The sequence below is a fragment of the Hippoglossus stenolepis genome, chromosome 5 (assembly GCF_022539355.2).
Source record: "Hippoglossus stenolepis isolate QCI-W04-F060 chromosome 5, HSTE1.2, whole genome shotgun sequence".
In the NCBI taxonomy this organism is placed as follows: domain Eukaryota; kingdom Metazoa; phylum Chordata; class Actinopteri; order Pleuronectiformes; family Pleuronectidae; genus Hippoglossus; species Hippoglossus stenolepis.
In genome coordinates, this window is record NC_061487.1 from 23,239,381 (window position 1) to 23,262,124 (window position 22,744).

A 22,744-nucleotide genomic window follows, 5' to 3' on the forward strand; every position below is an offset into this window, starting at 1 on the left:
CCTAAAGGTTTTACCACAAAGTAAATTCATCATAACCAGGTACTGGCTCAGTCACGTTACATCAACATCATCAGAAACAAAGTACTTGAATACTATGAATGAAGAAGAAATGTTTATATGTGTAGTTCATTTGGTTATAATAGCGACAGACAAACATAACATTCAACACGTGAACCATATGATCAAATAAGTAAAATGGAAAAGCAGAGAGATGAGAGGAAGTTTGATGTCTGATGAACTCAATAAAACATCACTCTGATGAAATATATTCAAGGCTTTAGTTTTTGTTGTTTAGGTGCAGCGCAAGTTACCATGGTGATTTATCTTGGAAATAGGGAATCAAAAACTTTCTAGTGATGATTATGTCATTTCAACTTCACAAAACAGAATAAAATATATTAAAATACATGCAAAGTACAAATTTTAAACATGGGTCACTGAACTGTATTTTTTTTATAATGTAATTAATCTGTTTTATTTGTTAATCTCACTGGAGTGATTGACCTCTATTGTTGCTGGGCTGTGATTAGCCAGCTTCCCCTGGCTGGTGGAAATGTGCCTGTGTGTTTTTATAGATGACAGATCTCTTGACTTGGCACTTTTCCCTGTGGCTGAGCACATGGGGACATCTCTCTGCCCTTGATGAAGGGCGAAATGTGCCGGAGCAGTTTCTCTTATAAAACAAATTATATTAATGGCTTATCAGGGGTTCGCCTTTTAATTATAATGTATATCAGAGTTACTTTAGGATGTTAAACATATGAAACACAGAAGGATTTGAATAGCAAACATCTTTTAATCTTATTCAGACTCAGCTCAACGCATTACGTCCATGTTTAATAACGTTTGAAAAAAGTAACCATGATCATTGGCTTTATCTCAGTTTTGGCTTGATACTTGAGAAAGCCTGTGTCGGACGTTGGAGACGAGGGATTCGAAAGAAGTGGAAATTGAGGAGGTCTAATTAAAGACACTCGTGAGATGCATTATGGGAACCGTAGGATCCAACATCTTGGCCTCTGCTTCTTTCATTTAGACCCGTTTCCCTCCCTCTCAAGAGTCTCTCAACATATGGACATGTAAAACCCAGTGAATTTCTGGAACACACATTTAAGATTTACTCTTCTGTTCTTATTCAGAGCAGCAGTTGACCTGGAGGTGAGATGGTTTTATCCACACGACAAATAAGTGATTCTTCGCATCATTTTGAAAACACTGGTTAACTCACTAATCAAACTGCATAGTTGGTTTCATTTGAAATTTCACATTGAAAGACAACAGAGAGAGAACTAGCAGTTTACCCCGTTACCTCTCCTCCTCCTCCTGTGTCGTTTACCTTCGCTGACGGCAGTCAACAGTGTGAATGAGTGAGTCAGGAATAAACAAACACTCGTGGTTGTGGCTGCTTTGCAACCCATCGAGCAAGTTAACAACACAGTGAGGCCACATATGCTTCAGTTTTGTTTTCACAGCTTGCAGGTACACAGGCTGCAGCAGGACACACACACACACACACACACACACACACACACACACACACACACACACACACACACACACACACACACACACACACACACACACAGCTGTATTGGCTTTGAAGCAGCAGCAGTCCGACATGTCTCTCTCCATGGTTCTGAAATCCCTGATATGGTTGGCTGGGCTGGCCATCTGGACAGTAGTGTGTGTGAGTGTGTGTGTGTGTGTGTGTGTGTGTATGTATGTGTGTGTCAGTCATAAGTATTCTGCATCTTATGATTTGACTAAACCACCATTTCTGCTTCCCCACAACTTATCAAACCATCGCAGTAGCAGAGATTAGGTCTTTGGGTTGATATTTAAATCGCTACATGATCAAAATTCAAAGCTTTTATGGAATAATAAAGATTGAAATACAGTTTAGTTTACTTTAGGTTAGTTGTACAATTTATTTATTGAATCCACATCATGTTAACCATATAAAACCTCAATCTTAGCCCCATCAATTAATCTCCGACTGTGCGCTCATTAAGAATTAATTAAAGGTTCCCGGAGTGTCACTGTCATCTAATTAAATCCCACATTAATTAGAACTTGAACACATGAGGGCACATTAATAAATTATGAAATACAGTTGATGGCTGTTCCTGTCGCCTGCTGCAGTGGTTGAAGTTAAACTTCTATCGTGTGCGTTTAGCTCTAAGCTTCGATCTCTGACCTTGAAATTTTAATCAAGTCTGGACGCTCGGCTCACTTTATATCGCTTTCTATAAATAAACCAGTTTTTCTGTTTGTTACAGTCCGCGCTGTCGGGTCAACCTCGTGCTTTACATTAATCATGAAAGTTTGCTGGAGATTAATTGCGGTTGTGGGAACACTTTGCTCTTTTTCTCCCTCCTGGGTGTAAAAATAGAAACACACATCATTGGCCCTCCCCTGACTCCTCATTAGGGACTGCAACAAACAGGGAAGGATTTCACACACACACACACACACACACACACACACACACACACACACACACACACACACACACACACACACACACACACACACACACACACACACACACACACACACACACACACACTCCTCCTCTCTCACCAGTGTTTCCCTCTATCTACACCTCTTTCCATGGCCCCAGGGATGAATATCTATAGAAGGGGACCCTATTGTCTGGACTTTTTTCCACTGAGGCACAGAAGGCTGCGGAGCCTCGAGGTTGAATGCATTATGGGGATTTTTAGCCAAACACAATGCCAGTGACTCCATATTAATATCATCCTTAGGAAATGGTATTAAACTTTAATCTTGCACGCTGTTCTTCTGCCTTGAATAACTGTGTTGTGTTTGCCAATTAGGACCCAGATACAGAGACACTGCAGATCTATCGCTGTAATGAAGCATTGTGCAGCATCGTCAGCGCTGTTCCAGTAATTAGCCTGTTCTATCCGGGGCTGTCATCAGTGTTATTTTTAGCCTTTACAGTGCAACAGCAACAGGGGGGCCCGGGCGCGCTGCGTTTCCTTTATGTACAAACGTTGAGCGTCATCCATCAGTGTCACTCACTGTGATTTCCTCTACAAGGGGCAGTGAGCAGATGGAGCGAGAGAACTTCGAGGGTTGTTATGAAACCATCTGCCTCTCGTTTCGCATCCGAGACCCACAGATACTCCGCGGCCGAGTAGCTGCTGAATCACTGACTGTAACTGAGGCTGTTTCTGCAAAACCTAAACACACGGTTTACTTTCCACAAAATGTTTTTTCAGGCCAGACAAGTTTAAATTAATCTTTTTACACACGTGAAATTAAATCCAAGTAAAGTTTGGTGAAAACATCCAGGGCGTTAAGACATCAATCACCTGCTAAAGCAAGATTTTTACAGAGATAATTTGTTTAGTTCTTTCTGTTTTACTGAGAACACTAGACTTTGAATAGGAGGAAAATAAATGAAATCTAAAGTATTAAAAGTATGACTTCTAAGAGCTTTACTTCACAATAACAAAAATTAAATCTCTTGTGTCTGTGTCCGTATGTAAATAATGAGTTGTCAGAAGGAGGAGATCATATTAAATACATCTATGTTGGCTGACAGTAGATCTGCAGTTCTTAATACAAGCAGACGACGCGTCATGTGTGTGAGCGAAGCTTTGGGCCAATTAGGACGAAGCTCTGTCGTCACAGAGGTGATTCCCAGATGTTGCATCCGGAGAACAACTGCAGCACCTGCTTTAGAAAACTGCAGCCACCTCGCAGTGCTTTTAATGTCATGTGACACAGGGACATTCTGCAGCACCGGCGAAAGTCGAACTTCATTTCTAACCAGGATGCATTGCTCCAAGTCCAGCATGCTTCACTTTGAGTCAAATCTGTGCAGCACCACATTAAAACACACTTTAAACGTATTTACCTGAGTAATCTCCAGTACTATATGCATCCAGTCTTGGCTGTTTTTTTAATAGACTCCTCGTGAAGTACAGTGAAGGTGAAATCTATTGAATTTGTTCAACCTCCTCTGGTGCCAGATATCCACCGTCCCCCCCCCCGCAGGGCCCAGCTGTTGCTGCGACGCCTGCTCGGACGTTGACGGCCTCTCGTGTGAAGCGAGGTTTGCGAACTCATTCAGTCGCACTGTGCTCAGAATTAATCAGCCGGTTTGTTCCCGGGGGGGTGGTCCCTCGCACTTAATCATTCACTACAATCACACTGTACCCCAGAGAGAGCGAGAGAGGCCACCAGGGAGGGAGGAGAGAGAGAGAGAGAGAGAGAGAGAGAGAGAGAGAGAGAGAGAGAGAGAGAGAGAGAGAACAAGAGAGTGTGAAAGAGAGTGAGAAATAAAAGAGCTGGAAAATGAGGTTTTTTTTATTCTGGTCATCACAAAGCAGAGTCCTTGAGGAAGGGTTTTGTGTTTGAGTGGCTAAATGTTCAGTGTATTTACAGACAAAATTTGCTGGACTGATTATTGCCGTCTCTGATTCATATGCTAACTGGTAACTTTGTAATTCAAACGGAAAAACAAAAGGAGTCTATTGAATTTGAATAAAAATGTCCACTCGGGGGGATCAGTGCTTGAATAACAATTCATTTACCTGATTTACTGCATGTTACTAAATGTTTACATTGACAGACTGGATAAAGTGTGAGCATCATTTTTTATTTGTTTGACCGTGACTGAACGTTAGATGAGTATTGATACGTCGGGTCAGACGGAGTTGATCGACAAACCTCGGCGCTCAAACCTCATCACGGTGGTTTAAACTCATAACTCGGCCTTCTGGTCTGTGCCTGTGTTAAATACCCTGAATCTACTCAAGTAGATTTCGGATTGTAATAAACCCCCCCCCCCCTGTCTAATATTATAGCACACGCCGCTTTATTTAGCCCGTTAGCTCATAATTCAACACTAAATGCAACGATGAAAAATGACTGTGCGGTGAAAAGACAGCTGCACACTGTATCCTCCAAGTAACGGCTGCATTCAGCCTATGAATGATTCATCCCGATCACAGACGATGTTGCTATCATGGCGCGGAGGGATTGGAAAAAGGCTGCGAGTGAATTATTAACTCATCCAGTCCAAAATATACGGCTCCCTCATGACTCAGGCTGCACGGTCGATTGGCTCGAGTAACTCTGTCCAGGAACGGCGTCCTGGAGACTGTGATAACTACACACGCTGGATTGTTGACGGTGTCGTGTGGCGATTGTAAACCGTGAAATATTTTTTTCAAATAAGCCGGTATTGATCCATTCGTCTCTCCCAGAGGCAGCAGGCACCATCCCTGTTTCTCCTGCAGACAAAGTGGAGGAGGGCTCTTATTTATTGAAGCACTGAAGCTGCAGCTGCATGGACATGGAGGAGCAGCCTTCTGTGGAAAACAGTGCACGACTGCAAGGATGATATAATATTGAGGAAAGGTTGTTCTCTTAAAATATTGTTGCTCCGTGCAGTCTTCTGAGCTGTAGTGCTGCTGTAGGTACAGTAGGTCTGGTGTGGTGTGCGTTAACTCTGTTTTGCTGTTGACGCCTGATTTGATTTTGTCAATCAGGCCTCGGGTCCTTTATCACGACAAGTCAGCTCTTAGTGCCGTGAAAACCTGTGTCAGGAGAATGGGAACAGTGTGTCTATTGATCGGAGTGAAACGGCATCTCACACAGTCAGAGAGCAGGTGTCTCTGAGGGACGGCCCCAAAAGAACAACCCTCTCATGGACTGGGATGTTTGACTATATCACCTGGATCACTTGTCTTTGTTGGTTGATGTTTTTGTTTATATTTTATTCTTTTATGTGTCGGCCCCAGCGACAGCGAGTGGCCGGAGGCACAGAATTTAATGGTCAAAGCTCAAGTTTGCAGTGACCTCACAAAGCCCATTTCTTGCCTTGTGAACATGATATCTCAAGATCACGTCGATGAAATCTCTTGGAATTTGGTTAAAACGTTCAGTTTGACTCAGGGATGAACTGATACGAATTTGGAGGTCAGAGGTCACTCTTTTTTTTTGCATCTTTTCAAACTTGGCACTGATGTCCTCTTAGACTCACGGATTAACGGATTAGATTCGGGGGGGTCAAAGGTTAAAGCTCATAGTCACATCAGCATCACAAAACATATTTTTGGCCTCTTTAACACAATGTCTTAAGTCTGCCTGAACAGAATTTAGGACCAGTTGTCACGAGTTTTACAGCTGGAGGATGCAACTAATTCTAGTTGCATCGCTTGTTTTCTGCCTCTATCTTCTAACCATCCCTCCTTTTTTCTTCCCCCAGGCGTTCGGCCAGGCCTACACCAACCAGCGTAAGGTGGCGGAGGATGGGGAGACCAACGAGGAGACACTGCTGCAGGAATCCGCCTCCAAAGAGGCCTACTACACTGGACGTGTGTTGGAGCTGAAGACGGAGGTGACGCTGAGCCGCTCGGTGGCGTCCAACGCCCAGGCGGAAAACGAGCGGCTCAACGCGCTCGTGCACGAGCTGCGAGAGGTGAGTTTGTCAACACTCAGCAGCATATAGTATTTATATATTTATGTTCAGAATATTCATTTTAAATATGCAGTATTGATGCAGTACAAATACACAACTTTCTAGTAAGTTAAATAAGGAAATCACTGTAAATTTAAGAAAAACTACATCTGCAGAAGTTTGATGGTTGTTGAGTTTTTGTTGATTTATTTTTGAATGGGGTTCATTTAATACCCAGAGATAAATAAGAGACAAATATAAAATTTGCACTTTAGTTGTGTTACTACCTTTGTGAAGAAGGACAAGTCTTGTGCATTACATTGACTTACATGAGATCCACGTGTCTGACAAAGGCCAAAGGGTCACAGTGACAGGCAGAGCACCGAGAAGAACAATACACACATGCGTATGTGCATGCATGCATGCAAACATGTCGGCAGCCACTGTGTCGGGCGCTGCACAAGTTCGAGCCGGGGTCAGACACCACGGCCACGACCCCATTGTGGGGGGCAAATCCGGCGCTAAGCTGGGGAATAAGTGAAATGCCCTGAGCTCGGCACATGTGTTGGGACAGAGCTGAGCGGGGCTGCTCTCATCACGCAACCATAACAGTCACAGCACGCACACACACACGCACACACACTCCCATTCACTAAACTCATCTGGGAGTGTTGTGACGTTCAGTTGCTACACACACACACACACACACACACACACACACACACCGGGGGTTTGACGTTCAGTGCTACACACACACACACACACACACACACACACACACACACACACACACACACACACACACACACACACACACACACACACACACACACACACACACACACACACAATCTTTTACAGTCTATATTCACAAAATGTCAGAAGGAACATAAGCAGCTCAATGTAACACACAGAAGCTAAATCAAGATGTTGATCAAAATCAATATTTTCTATTTGGAAACTTCTGACTTTATAAGCCTCGTCGATATAGTGACGTTGAGCTGTTACTTCTCTGATGCACATCAGTGGTTTGACGTGTTCAAATACCTTCATTCTGTCTTTGAAATCCTCATTTACATGTGGGATGCTCATTAATAAAGAGAGGTCATGTTTCCATCTTGAGAAGCAGGTGTTGTAACCACACTAGGGAGTTAATTCATCACAGATCACGTCTTATCTGGCAGGTTCGTAAACATGTGCAGATCTATCAAGGAAAAACTGCTGGGGTATCTACAGGCATATGTCAGAACATCCGAAATTACAATTAACTGTATATTTATCACCGATCCTGTGAAGAATTAGAAATTTCTTTCCCCGTTGTCCTTCACCTCAGCTGCAGTGCTGCTATTGATGAATAATTACAACACATCCGCTGCACTTGCCAGAGCATTACAAATCTATCAAAGCTGTCGCAGTCGGTGCTGTGAACTCCAGGTCAGGGGCCGGGTTGCCCAGCTCGGCCCCGTGCCTGGCCCTGTGCCGGGCCCTGTGCCGGGCCCTGTGCCGGGCCCTGTGCCAGTGTTGTGTGCCGCACTGTCCCTGACCCCGGCCGCTGCAGCCCCTGATCAGCTACGCTCCTATCGAGCCTCACTGACTGATAATTGGCCTGTAATCCTGTTCACTTCATACCCGGCTCAATGTTAAGTCGTTTCTATAATATAGTAGATTTCTGAGAATGTCATGTTTGGTTTCAGTTTTCTTGTCCTGGATCAGTACAAAAGTATTTTTATTACTCGAGGCTGCACTACACTGAGCTTTGGACTTTAGCTGCAAGAGTATATGAGCTGCTGTCAGCCACTGTACAAATCAAAAGAGTCAGAGGATCTTAATGGTCTTTCAGTTTCAGTCCAGTTGCCAGTTTTAAAATAACCACCCACCCTCAAACACACACATAAATATCGAGATTCTGGAGATTTAAAGCCCAGAATAAATTTTGCCTGTGCTGCATGAGCTTCATCCTCCAGAGAGTGTTTCACCAGCTCCTGACACTGTGTCGGGGTCAGCACTTCTGCCTTCTGCACAGGGAGCTGCAGGGAGCTCTGCAGTGAGAGGAGCACGCACACACACACACACACACACCATATAACCATCTGCCTACTCATTGTATTGTTCTGGATACATTTAGTTGTGTTTGTACGTACAAATAAGAGCTTTTATATCTGGTTCTCTTTTCTAGATTCACTTGAAAAGTTAATAACAATAAAAAACATCACAGGAATAGTTTTTAGTTGACCGAGTCTGTGTTTTTAATCGAAGCAGTCACAGTAGTGGCATGAGCACAGATGATTCTGCTGAGGTCCCTGTTCATTCCCGGTGCTGCCACACACTCCATGTTGATTTATGACTTTTGTGGCCTGTGCATTTCTCCCATCGACACTTTATCTGGTCCATCACACGCTCATGTTTTTGTCTGTGCAGAGCGGGTATGAAACCACAGATGGAATATTTGAAGATAGACGCCACGTCTCCAGTTCACCTCCTTCCATTCTACAAAAATTAAGCTAAAATATGTTCGATACACGTGTTGCCATCTTGTGCTTAAAAAAAAAATACCAAACTTAGTGGAAGAATGAACATTTGAATATACAATGTGATAAGAAGAACTTAAAATGTTAGAAATTATCTTTTCGAGAGATATGTAACGTGTACTTTGACTTTTCCGTTTGGTTCATGTCCCGTCAGCTAACATGGGGGTTCATGAGAGCCACATGGGGGCGATCAAGATAATTTGGCTTGAGGTTTAGGCAGCTGTCATGTTGTCCATCTTTATACACAGTCTAAGGTGCAGACTGTAGAACTGTTTCATACTTTTAGCTTCAGCGGAAGAAAAAGCACAGACTCTACCTCTCTCTACCTTTTCTCACTCATGTAATTCATCCTCCCTTCTTCCCTCTTCTCTCTGTTTTTGTGACTCCAGAGCAACGAGACGCTGGAGCTGCAGAGGAGCAGGATGAGGGAGGAGATCAAGGAGTACAAGTTCAGAGAGACCAGGCTTCTCCAGGATTACACCGAGCTGGAGGAGGAGAACATCACGCTGCAGAAACTGGTCTCCACTCTCAAGCAAAATCAGGTCGGTGTGAAGAACTCATTGCGTCTCAAAACATGCAGCCCACACAGTGTGCATACTTTTATTGATACACACAACAACACACCACACACACACACACACACACACACACACACACACACACACACACACACACACACACACACACACCCACCCACCCTGCGTGATGATGATCCGCTGCACCTTCGAGGCTTTTATTATTTATAGGTTATGTATAATTTATAATACCTGGTCTGTGCTGGAGTTGATTAAGGCCATATAATCAATATAAAATCTCTATTGTGATGCAAGACTTAGTAATGATTTTTTTGACCACATCATCCAGCCCAAGATTTAGATTAAATACTACATGGAAGCAGTATTTTAATGTAAATAAGAAGTGTGGTATTTAAGTTTTATATGATAAAATACATATTTTGAGTGAAATAATAAGTGAACTGAGTATTTTAACCCTAAAAAAAAAGTTGTAATCTAATTAAATCGTTAGATCAAATGTCTCCTCTGTCTGTCCTCCAGGTGGAGTATGAGGGACTCAAGCATGAAATCAAGGTGCTGGAGGAGGAGACCGTCCTTCTCAACAGCCAGCTCGAAGACGCTTTACGTCTGAAGGACATCTCCGAGGGTCAGTTAGAAGAGGCCCTGGACGCCCTGAAGAGTGAGCGTGAGCAGAAGAACAACCTGAGAAAGGAACTCGCCCACCACCTCAGCCTGAGCGACAGCGTCTACGGGGCCGGGGCCCATCTCGCGCTCACCGTCACCGGCGTCGAGGGCCTCAAGTTCCCAGAGGAGACGATTGTATCCAACGGCACCAACGGCAGCACCCTCCCCGCCGCTAATGGCAATAATGAGGACAGCAACTGGCGCAACGGTCACATCCACGTGGGCACGGGGCTGGCGAAGATGAACGGGGAGTATCGCCCGGGCCGGAAGGGAGAAGCCCTGCACCCGGTGCCGGACCTGTTCAGTGAGCTCAACCTGTCAGAGATGCAGAAGCTCAAACAGCAGCTGCTGCAGGTGAGTCACAGGGAGAGAGGCCTTACAGCAGGGTCAGTGAATCACAGTGAATTCAATTACCTGTACAAACACAAGTAAATTCTCCAGTTTTATTCCACAAAACAGCACATGCACAGCTTTTTCATCGAATGATTCATTTTCAAGGACGGATGTGAATGCTATCTGCTATTTTACACTGTAAAACATTAACTGCAGAGGAATGGAGACAGAAATGAATGGCTACACCAATCCACTTTCCTACAGCTCAGTTTGCCGATGGTAAAAACATCCAAATTACAAGATGATGACATTTTAACAACAAGAACAAAAAACATTAAAAGCTCCATGTTCACCCATAGACATCCATACTAATGACATTATTGTTATTATGGCTGTGACCCACCTCACCTGACAAGATAGATCAGCAATATTTGTACATGTACATCTTAAAGCCCACGTGCTTTTAAATGTGCTAAAGTGAGGAGAAATGAAAACGTCATCTGAGTCACAGCAGATCATGGAGTCCGGATGTAGACGGAGGCTGTAGCAGTGGATATGTGCGTGCGCCGTAGTGAGTCCTGTCAGGGTGATTAGCGTCCGATAAACAGGGGGAGCAGATTCAGCCGAGAGACGGAAACTGACTCTATCTGCTTTTAGTTTTGGAGGCGAGGGGACAGAAATAGAGACGCCGGCAGGGAGGGAAAATGTCACAATGTCAAGTTTTAAGTTTCCATTTTCCTCACGTTTTAGAATTAGAGACGTTTGTATGAGGATTTTGAATAGTTATTACTCTTTCTATAGAGTATCGGTCTTTCTTTTATACTCACTTTACACACTGAGTGGCCTGAGTAGGTAAAATGGTCACAGAATACAGGAGGACTACACACAAGACGTTTAACGATGTACTTATCACACAGCACACAGATCATATTCCTGCTTAAATCTAATTAAGTCATTACTGCACACGTAGCGGAGCCCCATTGGGAAACAGCTAATTAGATCAGTGGCTGCTATATTAGCCGCGTGCCTTTCTCTGTAAACGTATTTACTCCCTAATCAATTTTCTCTGTCGACTTGATTATTCTGGAAAACGACGTGATGACCTGCAGCATCAGGACTTCTCCCTGCTTGTTGACTTTCCGTCATGAGTTTATAGTTTCATTGGAGGGTTTAGTTTAGTCATTTATTATAGTTTCAATTTCTCCTTGGTTCTGCCCGTTTTGCTCAAAACCAAACTCATAAGAAACACTTGAACAGACCATTTTTGAAATGTATTAAACATATTGTTTTTAGTTTGGTCCATGTCCCATCTGCTAACATGGAGAAGATGGGTTTTATAACCTGTAGTTGCAGTTTTAAGGAACTGTTTTGAGAGAATAAAGCTACTTTACATGTGAAATGACACCTTTGTCAAGTCACTAACAAAGGTCAACTGATATAATAAACCTTCCATGCTCAGGGTCACTGTCCTGTTTGAGTCTTCGGCCGGTCCTCAGGTTGCCAGCGCTCTGAACAAGGTTTTCATTAAGGGCATTTCTGTTCTTTGCTCAACGCTTTAACATCCTCTCAGTCCCTGCAGCTCGATGCTGCCACCACCGTGCTTCACTGTTGGGATGGTGATGAGCGGTGCCTGGTTTCCTCGGGATGTGTCACTTTGAATTGAGGCCAAACAATTAACTCCTGGATCCATCAGATCAGAGAATCTTGTTTCTCACAGTCAGAGAGTCCTTTAGGTGCTTTGTGGAAAAGTTAATTTGTCTTTCACTAAGGAGATGCTTCCTTCCTGAAATCTCAGATCAGAGTTCTGCACCGATGGTTGTCCTTGTATTTGTGCTCAGATGTCAAACAGAAAAATCTACCTAGATATGCGAAAGTGTAGGATTTTGAAATGGAAAATTTGTAGCAAACACTTAATATAACGTATACATATCCCCGTCCTGCAGGTGGAGTGTGAGAAGGCCGCGCTGCTCTTGAACCTGCAGGAGTCACAGACCCAGCTGCAGCACACGCAGGGCGTCCTGACCGAGCAGAACGAGCGCGTGCATCGTCTCACGGAACGCGCCAATGCCATGAAACGTCTCAACGGCGACAAAGAGCTTGATGACCCTCAAGAGAGCGAGAAGCCCGATGGTGGCTCGGTGTCGCCGCCGGCAAATGGTCACCATGATCCCGACATCCACGGGTTCGAGATCCTGGAGTGTAAGTACAAGGTGGCGGTGACGGAGGTGATCGACCTGAAAGCGGAGCTCAAGGCCCTGAAGGAGAAGTATAACCAGGCGGTGGAGGGTCAGGGAGACGGCCACAGTGACGACAGGGTCCAAGCACTGAGTGAACAGGTTTGTTGTTGTTAGATGCAGATTCAAACTCTGTTTTAAATGTACGCATCAATTGTAGCATTGAGATTATTAACTTCTATCAACTCGGTTTCGCATCCTGTGACATTCCAGTTTTCCAACTGATTTCCTCCAAGCAGGTAACTCATCTGGAGCGCAGTCACCGTGAAGGCCGAGAGAGGGTGACGAGCCTGGAGGCCGAGCTGCGAGCGGCCACGTGCACGGCCACGGAGAGTCAGGGGATGCTGAACACAGCGCAGGACGAGCTGGTAACCTTCAGTGAAGAACTGGCACAGCTCTACCACCACGTCTGCATGTGCAACAACGAGACACCCAATCGCGTGATGCTGGACTACTACCGCCAGAGCCGCGTCACACGCAGCGGCAGCCTGAAGGGCTCCGATGGTCCTCGGGCTTTGCTCTCGCCTCGCTTGGCACGACGCCTCGCTGCAGCAGCCGCAGCTTGCTCCCATGAGCCCCAGAGCAGTCCCATGGGCTCCCCATCCAAAGACGCCCATCACAACGAGACGACGGCCAACACAGGGGACTCCTCGTCCTGCCACAGCAGCCCCACCCGCAACCTCACGGGCTCCCCAGGCATCAGCATCTCTCCTTGCCCGTCTCCACTGCACTCAGAGGTAGTAGGGGACCTGCGGAAGGAGCCCATGAACATCTACAACCTGAACGCCATCATCAGAGACCAGATCAAACACCTCCAGAAGGCCGTCGACCGCTCGCTGCAGCTGTCCAGGCAGAGGGCTGCGGCCAGGGAGCTGGCTCCAATGCTGGACAAGGACAAGGAGTCGTGCATGGAGGAGATACTCAAGCTCAAGTCCCTGCTCAGCACCAAGAGAGAGCAGATAGCCACACTCAGGCTGGTGCTCAAGGCCAATAAACAGGTGAAGCTTTTCCTTTGCTCTGAATACACCGTGAAGTAGTCGTGTGGTTTCCATGGAAACTGAAGTGTTATGTCCCAATTCTCTCCTTCACAGACGGCAGAGGGTGCGCTGGCTAATTTGAAGAGCAAGTATGAGAATGAGAAGTCGATGGTGACCGAGACCATGATGAAGCTGAGAAACGAGCTGAAGGCTCTGAAAGAAGACGCCGCCACCTTCTCGTCTCTCAGGGCCATGTTCGCCACGAGGTGAGGCGGGGTCACGCAAATATGAAGCTGCTGAGATCGAGAACGGCTTCCAGTAGTGTGAATAAAGAACTGTGTCTAAACTGTGTCCTCTTGTCTTCCTCTCCCCAGGTGCGATGAGTACGTGACCCAGCTGGATGAGATGCAGAGGCAGCTGGCGGCAGCGGAGGACGAGAAGAAGACGTTGAACTCCCTCCTCCGCATGGCCATCCAGCAGAAACTGGCCTTGACCCAGCGTCTGGAGGATCTGGAGTTTGACCACGAGCAGATCTACCGTGGCCGCGGCGCCAAAGTGCCGAAGATTAGAAGCAGCCCGCCCAAAGTAAGTTGCAGAGGCGCCTTCACGGCTCCACCCAGCCCTACCAGGCTCCACAGCCCCTCCATCCTCACCAGCTCCTTCCCAACCCTCGGTAGACCCCCCCCCGTAGAGAATCCATCCTGTCCGTCCATGTCTGCGTGGATTTCTGAAACAATCCAGACCTCAGCTTCAACATTGCCCGACTTGCGTTGCTCCGGTTTGTCTCAGGACAGCTCTGACTGGTTAACCGAGTTCAGCCGACTCAATTACTCAAGACAAGACATAGGTAAACTGTCCCCATCACACAGACCCAGAAAATATAGCTCTCGCTCAGTGTCTCCTCGCGCTCGGAGAAGACTTTGATTCCTCGTCGTCTGCACACTCATGTCCACAGAAGCCTCAGGATGAGGTGGGACACAGAGGGGAGGTTTGAAAACTGGTTTCACATGTGAACATACAGCAGCACTGAGGACGAAGGAGCCCGGGACAAACTGCTCCATCCTCAACACAGCACTGAACCTATTGAAAGATGAACAGTAAAGAATTTTCCATTAAAGTTCATAAATCAGGCATTTTTACCGGCATCTGAATAGTTCCTAATATAACATATTATATCATATATCACTCTCCTATATCAGTGTTTCAAAGTGAAAACCAAGCAAAAAAATGGCTGCAGCTTCTCTTTAAAGATACAGTGTCTCAGAGCGCCTCCCAGTGGCACTTTAAGTAAATTACACATTGGAATTGTATTTATGTTTTTACAAAGACAGAAACGATTGAACCCATTTCATTAAGCTTATGACATGTTGGTTTTTATCTGCTGTAAAATCATCGTTCATCTTTGCATGCATCATATGTTCACATCTAAGGTTCTGTCAAAAGGCATTTGACAGGCTCAGAGTGGTTAATGTGATAGAAACCAGTCGCTCCTCCTCTCTGTGGCCCGACGTTCATCAGTCTCCTTCTACCACGCATGTCGTTTAAAAAAAAGAACAGCATCATTATTCCTCCACTCATGATTCCCTTATTAAAACATGCTTCCAGTGCTGCAGACTCTTCCCACTGGGTGACAGCGTTTGAACACATTTCCCTTCTCTCTCCTGTCAAATGCTGTTTGACCTCAGAGCTCGACTTGAATGGACTAAAAAATAAATATATTTTGAAGTTGTGTTAGAAAATGAAACTTTATTCCTCTCGTGAGCAGCAGTTGTTCTGGAGTTGAGCCGGACTGGATTGTTCAGCGTTAGTCCCACGTGTGTGTTGTGCTTTACAAATCAATACAATACTGGATTTGCATTGATGTGCATTTGTGTGTGTGTGTGTGGTGTCCATGTTTTTGTCTCTTTGGGTGATATGTGTTGTGTCTACCTCCATTGCTGAATGTGTAGCTGTACTGAAACTGGTCCTGTCAGTGTGGTCAGATGATCGATGGACTGATATGAGCCTTTCATAGACATTTACCCCAAAGAATAAACAAAGCAGGGAGGATGTGCATTTATGTTCGATGTTTATTTTCTTAATTCAAGTTCAAACATTCATATGGTTTTATTTTTGGTTTTCTTTATGGTTAAACTGTAAAATATTAAGCCTCAATTACATTTCTTTGTAATTAGTTTTTCATAAGGAAATAAATACATATATACTGTATATAGGTATTGCTAAATTTTTACTCCCTAATGTGGGTCTTAGCATAGATATCGATCAGGCTCTAGTTATTTATAGGTTATATTTGACTTCATGTATCTTCCTTAGCTTCCTCTACCCTTTTCTCATCGACTCTATTTAAACATTAAACCTGCTTCCTGTTTGTTAGAAACCAAAACCAAGTATAACTACATGAGGAAGACAGTCACAGATGTAAACTAGTGTCTATGGATGAGAATCTTATAATTACTGCATTATAAAGGCCCAATCAGTCTGTTTCTTTGTCCCTGACCAGGCCGTCCCCTGTCTTGTCCCCCTGTTTCCTCTGTTCTTGTTGACTAACCCTGAGTGTCACCACTCTGTATATCTGTCTAATTTATCAGTTTCTTGTAGATTGTCAGCAGTCTGCTGCCTCAGTATCGTCACTTTCACCACAACTAAGGCGAGGGCGAGCGTCCCTAGCCCGCAGGTAACCAGATGTAGAGCCTGCTGGAAAGTAGGATCACCAACATCTGTCCATCTCATGCCACAGAATCATAGCTGTAGCACATTCTCTCTAATGCATATATATAACTTTTTTCACTGCACATCTGCATCTGTGCTACATCGATTGACCTGCATGTGGTTAGTTTTCACATTTATCATGAAGTAGTTGTTAACGGGTTACGGCTGAAACTAACTGCATCAATATTAACACTTCACCGGACCAGTGGGGGAAAGAATTGATTTTCACTTTGCATGTACAGGTTTGCATGGCAGTTTTATATTGGCTTTATGCTATTACTGTAACTTATTTAATACCAGCTCTCTTTCTTTAATTTGAAGATAAAATCACGACATTATAGAAAGGATTTCATGTCAAATTTTGACTTTTTTTATTTGATTTGATCTCTATAGAATTTTTTTGTCAGCTGCAGTGCTGGAAATCAACATTTGCAAATGAAGTACAATTTTGAAAAGCAATCTTCTGAAAAATCTGAAAATATAGTCAACAAATATTAATATACTACGATAAATCAAGTGTCCCAGGAGTTTTAAAATTAATTCCAATTTGTTCCATTTACAAGCTTCAATATTAAAGTGATGTAAACATTAAGACACCAATAATTATAATCTCAAAATACTGTGCTAAATGCGGCCATGCTGCATAATAAGTACTTAAGCCTTTATTACTTTATGTATATTATCGCAGCCCCTTCCTGTATCTGTGGTGGCTTTAAAGGTTTCGACATTTTGGGAGATATGAGTCACTTTTGTTTGCTATTTACAAAAAAAATCAAGTTTCCAGTATTCGTGCTAAGCTAAGCTAATCGTTGGCAGCCATGTTCTCGTATACATCCGAACACGAGTGGTGTCGATCTTCCAAAAATCGAAAATCACAGCTTGATTATTTTTTCTCCCCAAAATGTTGAAACTTTTCCTCTTTTGGCCTTTTCTCACGTTTGCTGCCTTTTTGTTGATTTGCTGCTGATCATGATTCTTCCAGCATCAGTTTCTCTTCCTCTGCAGCCGTAACAACACACGTGTTCACTCTGTCCTGTTTATCCTTCTCTCCTGTGTCTCCTGCAGTCGTAAGTTTGTGGCAGACCTGCAGGATCACCACGCAGTTCTGACCAGCGGCATTCGCCTCCTCTCGCACAGCGACCCGTGTAACCATCTGGTCCCCCACCTGCCCGGCCCCTAGCTTCCCTGCTCCAGCCCGGGTGCTGGCCTGGGTCTAGAGCCACTCTGGAAGGGAGTTCAGTTCGACTTCAGTACGACTCCCCCTAAACCACACAGTCGATCCTGGTGCGTAATGGACTCTGAGACCCCCGCCTACACCCCCAACTCCGAGCGCCGCCCGGTCCCCCGCAGGCCTCGTGGTTCCCCGGGTCGCAGAAGAAGAGCGGCGCGCTCTCCTCCTGGAAAAGAACTGGACTGAGGTGCAAAAACGCCACAGAGACAAATCAGGGGGGAAATCTCTTCCCTTATTCTTACTAGTATTTATTTATAATTTATTGATCGTTTATTGATTTGTGACAAGAGATATTTATTACTGGAATGTTTTTTTTCTGTGTTGGTTGGATGTAAATCAAGGTGCGTTCGATTGGGTGAAGTGAGGCGAAGGCTTCAGTGAATCTGTACTCGGCCGATTCGGCTCTATTCAACAAAGAAAAACCAATGCAACCAAAAAACAGATCTTCCACAAAGGTTCTTACTGCTCTAATGAAGAGGTTGAAAATTCGCCTAATCTTACTCTCCGGCATTTAAGATGTTAGATTAATAATCCAAAAATACACAGTGTATGCCATTTTAAAAACAGGAGCGTGAGAGAACATTGGGTTTGACGTCGCAAACAGACTAATGAAGCATCGTTTCTTGTGGTGGTGACGGGTGGAGTTCAGCTACCGTTCTAACACCACTAGTGTTTCTTGGAATGCCTGTTTTTTTTTTATACAACTTTTTTGGGGGGTTTGTTTTGCAGATCATGTGCATAAAGAATATTTTATACCTTTGTTTATTTTTATTTAATTGTTACTGCAGACTCTGGTGACGTGGTTGTGTCCGTTAGCGCAGATCTCTGTAGAGACCGAGGTAGGTGAGAGGAAGTTTGGGATCAGGACCAGGGCTGTTGGCCTGTTTGTTTGACCATGCAGGGATCAGACCTCGCGCTTTTGAACGTCAGTCATGAAAAGAGGATTCCCACATTGGTGTGCCTCTGATTCAGTTTCCGTCGCCTTCATGTCAACACTGTTTTCTCACTGTAGAGTGTTCTCTATCCTCTCCGCTTTTGTTACTTTTATTTATCATGTCCTCGTTGAGTTGTCTCCACATGCTTCCTTCAAACAGTATGCAGTACTGTCCAAGCACAATTATAGCAATACGGTAGTGGCACCGGTCGTAGACGGATCTGGATGAGATTCACGTGATGTTTCAACCATTTCTGTCTCCACGAGCGAACCAGCAGGCTGACGACAACAAGAAGAAGAAGACGGCAAGATGCTCCCCGACTTTCTCAAAGCGACGCAGTTACAGCACTACTCTCGATTTCCTTTGTCACAACGGAGATATTGTTTCTTTTTCAATCGCTGCTTTGAGCCCAGAGGGACGGGGCTAAGTCTGATTGAGACAGATTTAATTTGTGATGTTTATTACATAATTGAAGTCCCCTCTCTCTCTCGGTCGTTATAAGATGATAATGTCTTTAACGTGGATGTCGTCGCCACTGCTATGAATACACACTTTGCCACATGGATATGAAATGGATGAACTAAAACTAGATAGCCAGTATTGCGTTGTAATGACATGCGGAAAATGAGCAGACTATGTTCTCTGTGTGTACATTTGTGTGTACATTTGTTGCATTTGTCTTTGTTAACGATGTAGATTGTTGCTACAGAGTGAGGAAAAATGTCTGTGGTCCGAAAGTAGCTCCTGAAGCCATGCAGGTTAACTCTCATGGTTTGTTTGCACAATAAAGCTGAGATGGAGAGAGACTAATCCAGTGAGAGGAAATAAAACAAAAAGCTGAGGTTTAAAAAGCTGAACTACTGTGGGTTTTACAGTTTCTCCTCCATTTTAAAATAACGTGTTAAATTGGTTTCACGAGTCAATTAAAGATCTGTCCTCGAATTTATATGTGACTGTTTGTGTGTGCGTCAGTTTCTCTATCCAACTGTTTTCTGATCATCCATTTAAACTTTATATAAAGATGGACGACATGACAGCTACTCAGAAGTGAAGCCAAAGCATTTTAATCTCCCCCTGGTGGATGGCTATAGAATAAGTCATAAACCCTGTCTCCTCAAAGTCAGTGGATGGGACGTGGATCAAAGTAAAAAGTTTTGTTTTTCTCAAACGTGGTTTCTGATGTTTAGATTTTTCCAGTAAGTTTGGTTTAAATAGTTAATATCTGATGTATAACTGAGACTGATTCGCCATCGGTTGACCTCACTCCAAATGACGTCATCGGCACAAGATGGCAGCGTTCGTACGCTTCATGTCTGGATAGTGGGAAGAAGTGGACACGTCGCTCATCCTTATATACAAAGTATGACCCATGCAGACCAGACAAATACACACACACACACACACACACACACACACACACACACACACACACGGTAGATTAGTATGTTTTAAATACACTAGATGGATCTTCACGTAAGACTGCTCAAGTGAGAATATTTCTCATTTTAATATTCTGTAGTATTTGTCTAATTGTGCCAGTTTTTATATATTATTTGGGGTTTATTTGAGGCCACATTACTCAAAATGTAAAGAGTTGTTGAGGAAGTTGAGATGTCATCTGTGGAATGTGACTTAGTACAAAACAACAACTTTTACTTTTAAGTTTTAGAAGAAAACATTGATTTTGACACCTTGCAAATAATGAGACATTGGTGTGTGTGTGTGTGTGTGTGTGTGTGTGTGTGTGTGTGTGTGTGTGTGTGTGTGTGTGTGTGTGTGTGTGTGTGTGTGTGTGTGTGTGTGTTTAGGGGGGGAGGGAGCAACAGTAGGGACATTGTGTGGCTTTAACAATAAGGAGGTCTGCACCACCAGTACACACTGAGGGGGGGTGGGAGGCGGTCGTGGCGAAGGAAACGCCCCCATCACCAAGGTGACATTCTGGGGGGGAGATTAGTGGATGAGGCCGAACCAGCTGTTCCAGATGTGCGCAGCTGTTAATGTGTCCCTCCCTGTGCGGCTGTTAATGTTTTATAAACGCGCACTCAGGTTGTTTTCACTGGCGGGACGCACGTGAGGAGCCGCCGCGCCGCTGGAGCGGGACGCGCGGGACGCGCGGGGCTGAGTTTGTCTCAACGAGGCGAACACTTGTGTAGTTATGTGTTGATCGTGTTTGATTGCGTTTTATTTAAGTGTCTCGATGCTGGAGCGGCCAGTGCGTCACCGGAGAATGGACGGATTTAGCAGAGTCGCTTTTCGAAGGAAGGAACGAAGCATGGAAAGTGAGGAGCCAGAAGAAGAGGAAGAAGAGGAAGAAGGTGAGTTTTTAAATGAACACTAGGAGATCGTTTTCATCAAGGAAACTTAAATGATCACAGATGAGATTAATGTAGATTTGTGTGTGTTTTTTGTGACTTTTTACGCACAGCAACACCATGAAAACGTCTTTACGCACCAACCTGTGCAGAGACAGCTTGGCTACAAATGAATAACCAGCTACAGGCTGTAAAAGTTCCACCTGTGACTCAGTGTGGTGACTTATCTGTAGCATTAGCTGTCATGTTTTTCTCAGTCTGGTTGGGAAAGCATGGAATGACCACACTGCAACACACCTATAGACACCTGGGCTACATTACAGCCTTGTTTACACACCACTGGCTGCTCAGCTCAGCAGGTATGAAGGTTTCTCAGACAAGCCCCAGCCTGTTGTGTAACCATGCACATGCTGGAGGGCCCATTTCTTTTTATTTCCGGAAAAACGCCACCTCAAAGGAGTTCAGGAACACTTCTTGTGCTCAAGATGCAAATCTCAGGAGCAAGAGGTTCACTTGCATCTTTATATCTTTACTTTGGATTTTCAAATGTGATCAAAAAACTGTGTGGGATCCGTTTCGATTCATGCGTCCAGGTGGATCTTTGCTGTCCCTGAAAGTTTCCCAAGGCTTGAGTCAGATTAAATCTGTCTATATTTTTTTCAGAAAACAAGGATCCAAATAAATGCCAGTTGTGTGTCTGGGCATGAACAGCTGAGACGAGAGGCACTAGTATGACTCCTTCAGGTCTTGCAAATCCGTGGCGTTCGTGTGCAAACATGCATCCAAAGATCTACTGTACTGCACAGGCACCTTGATGTGAACTTTGCTCTGTGCTTATTTTTGCCATTTGTTAAGACGAGGTCTGCGAGCTCTCTCAGCTCCAGTCTCTTCATCTGTAGGTGATTAGTATTGAGTCAGGAAGTGAGGTAGTTACCCAGAGATATTATCTGTCAGGGAATCATTGGGTGTTAGCAATACTGAAGTCAAAAGATCCACCCTCATAGTCCCACCTGTAGTGCAGTGCCTCGTTTTTCTATCTTAGATGAACGGTTTCCATCTCCCTGACAGAAAACCTGTCCTCATGTCCTCCCATCATTTCTGCTTCTCCGTGACCCACTACTGAGCTTTAAACAAATCTGCCACGCTGTTTCTGTTAAAAGTAAAATGAGTTCATAAGAATGAGACTTAGTAGAGTGCAAACCTTCACCAACAAACAGGGCCTTTGTGAAACCACATTTAAATCCTCTACATTCAGATTAGATTCAGATTAATCCGTATCAACTGGCACACATTCCTATCAGTTCCCTGAACCTGATTGTTTTCATCAAGATCCCTGAATAATTCCCTGGGGCATCTATGAAAAATTCCTGGATTTGCACCGATGTCCACATCTGTTCCAAAATTGATTGGCTTCTTTCTTGGCCCATGTCCCATCCTTCCTCCAAGATTTGTGGAAATCTGTTCTATAGTTATATAATCATTGCTGACAAAGAAACAAACCAACAACCCACACAACCTATAACGGCACTTAGTCGAGCGCATACCTCTGCCAAGACCCAGCAGTCTCCTTAAATTCAATCAAGCTGCACCAAATTGCACACAACAAAAAATGTAATGGGTTCTTTCTGAGCCCATTTCTCATCCTCCTACCAAATTCCGTGGAAATCCGTTCAGTATTATATGAGTAATCCTGCTGACAAAGAAACAAACGAGGGAGAAAAAGCAAAACCTCCTGGGCAGAGGTAATAAGCTTCTGTGGTTCCAGTGGTTTTATTATGCCGTGGATGTGATTTCATTACAGAAGCAGTGTGTTGTCATAATGATGCTCTGATATGCTTCTTACATTT

General features: G+C 44.3%; 1 protein-coding gene across 7 annotated transcripts in view; it reads left to right on the forward strand.

The window, feature by feature from the left end:
- The window catches only part of bicd1a (bicaudal D homolog 1a), a 33,577-nt gene extending 14,046 nt beyond the window's left edge, over positions 1–19,531 (forward strand). Inside the window, exons 2-10 of one of the 7 annotated variants that reach the window (XM_035158004.2) lie at positions 6,248–6,460; positions 9,357–9,509; positions 10,023–10,520; positions 12,443–12,835; positions 12,973–13,731; positions 13,825–13,976; positions 14,085–14,295; positions 16,299–16,384; positions 17,485–19,531. In XM_035158004.2, coding sequence (XP_035013895.2) covers positions 6,248–6,460; positions 9,357–9,509; positions 10,023–10,520; positions 12,443–12,835; positions 12,973–13,731; positions 13,825–13,976; positions 14,085–14,295; positions 16,299–16,384; positions 17,485–17,599 — 2,580 coding nt within the window. In that variant the 3' untranslated portion in view covers positions 17,600–19,531. Of the gene's footprint in view, positions 1–6,247; positions 6,461–9,356; positions 9,510–10,022; positions 10,521–12,442; positions 12,836–12,969; positions 13,732–13,824; positions 13,977–14,084; positions 16,385–17,484 lie in introns of all 7 variants that reach the window. The other 6 variants (XM_035158003.2, XM_035158005.2, XM_035158007.2 and 3 more) reach the window with 6 other exon arrangements.
- Positions 19,532–22,744: the final 3,213 nt, after the last annotated feature.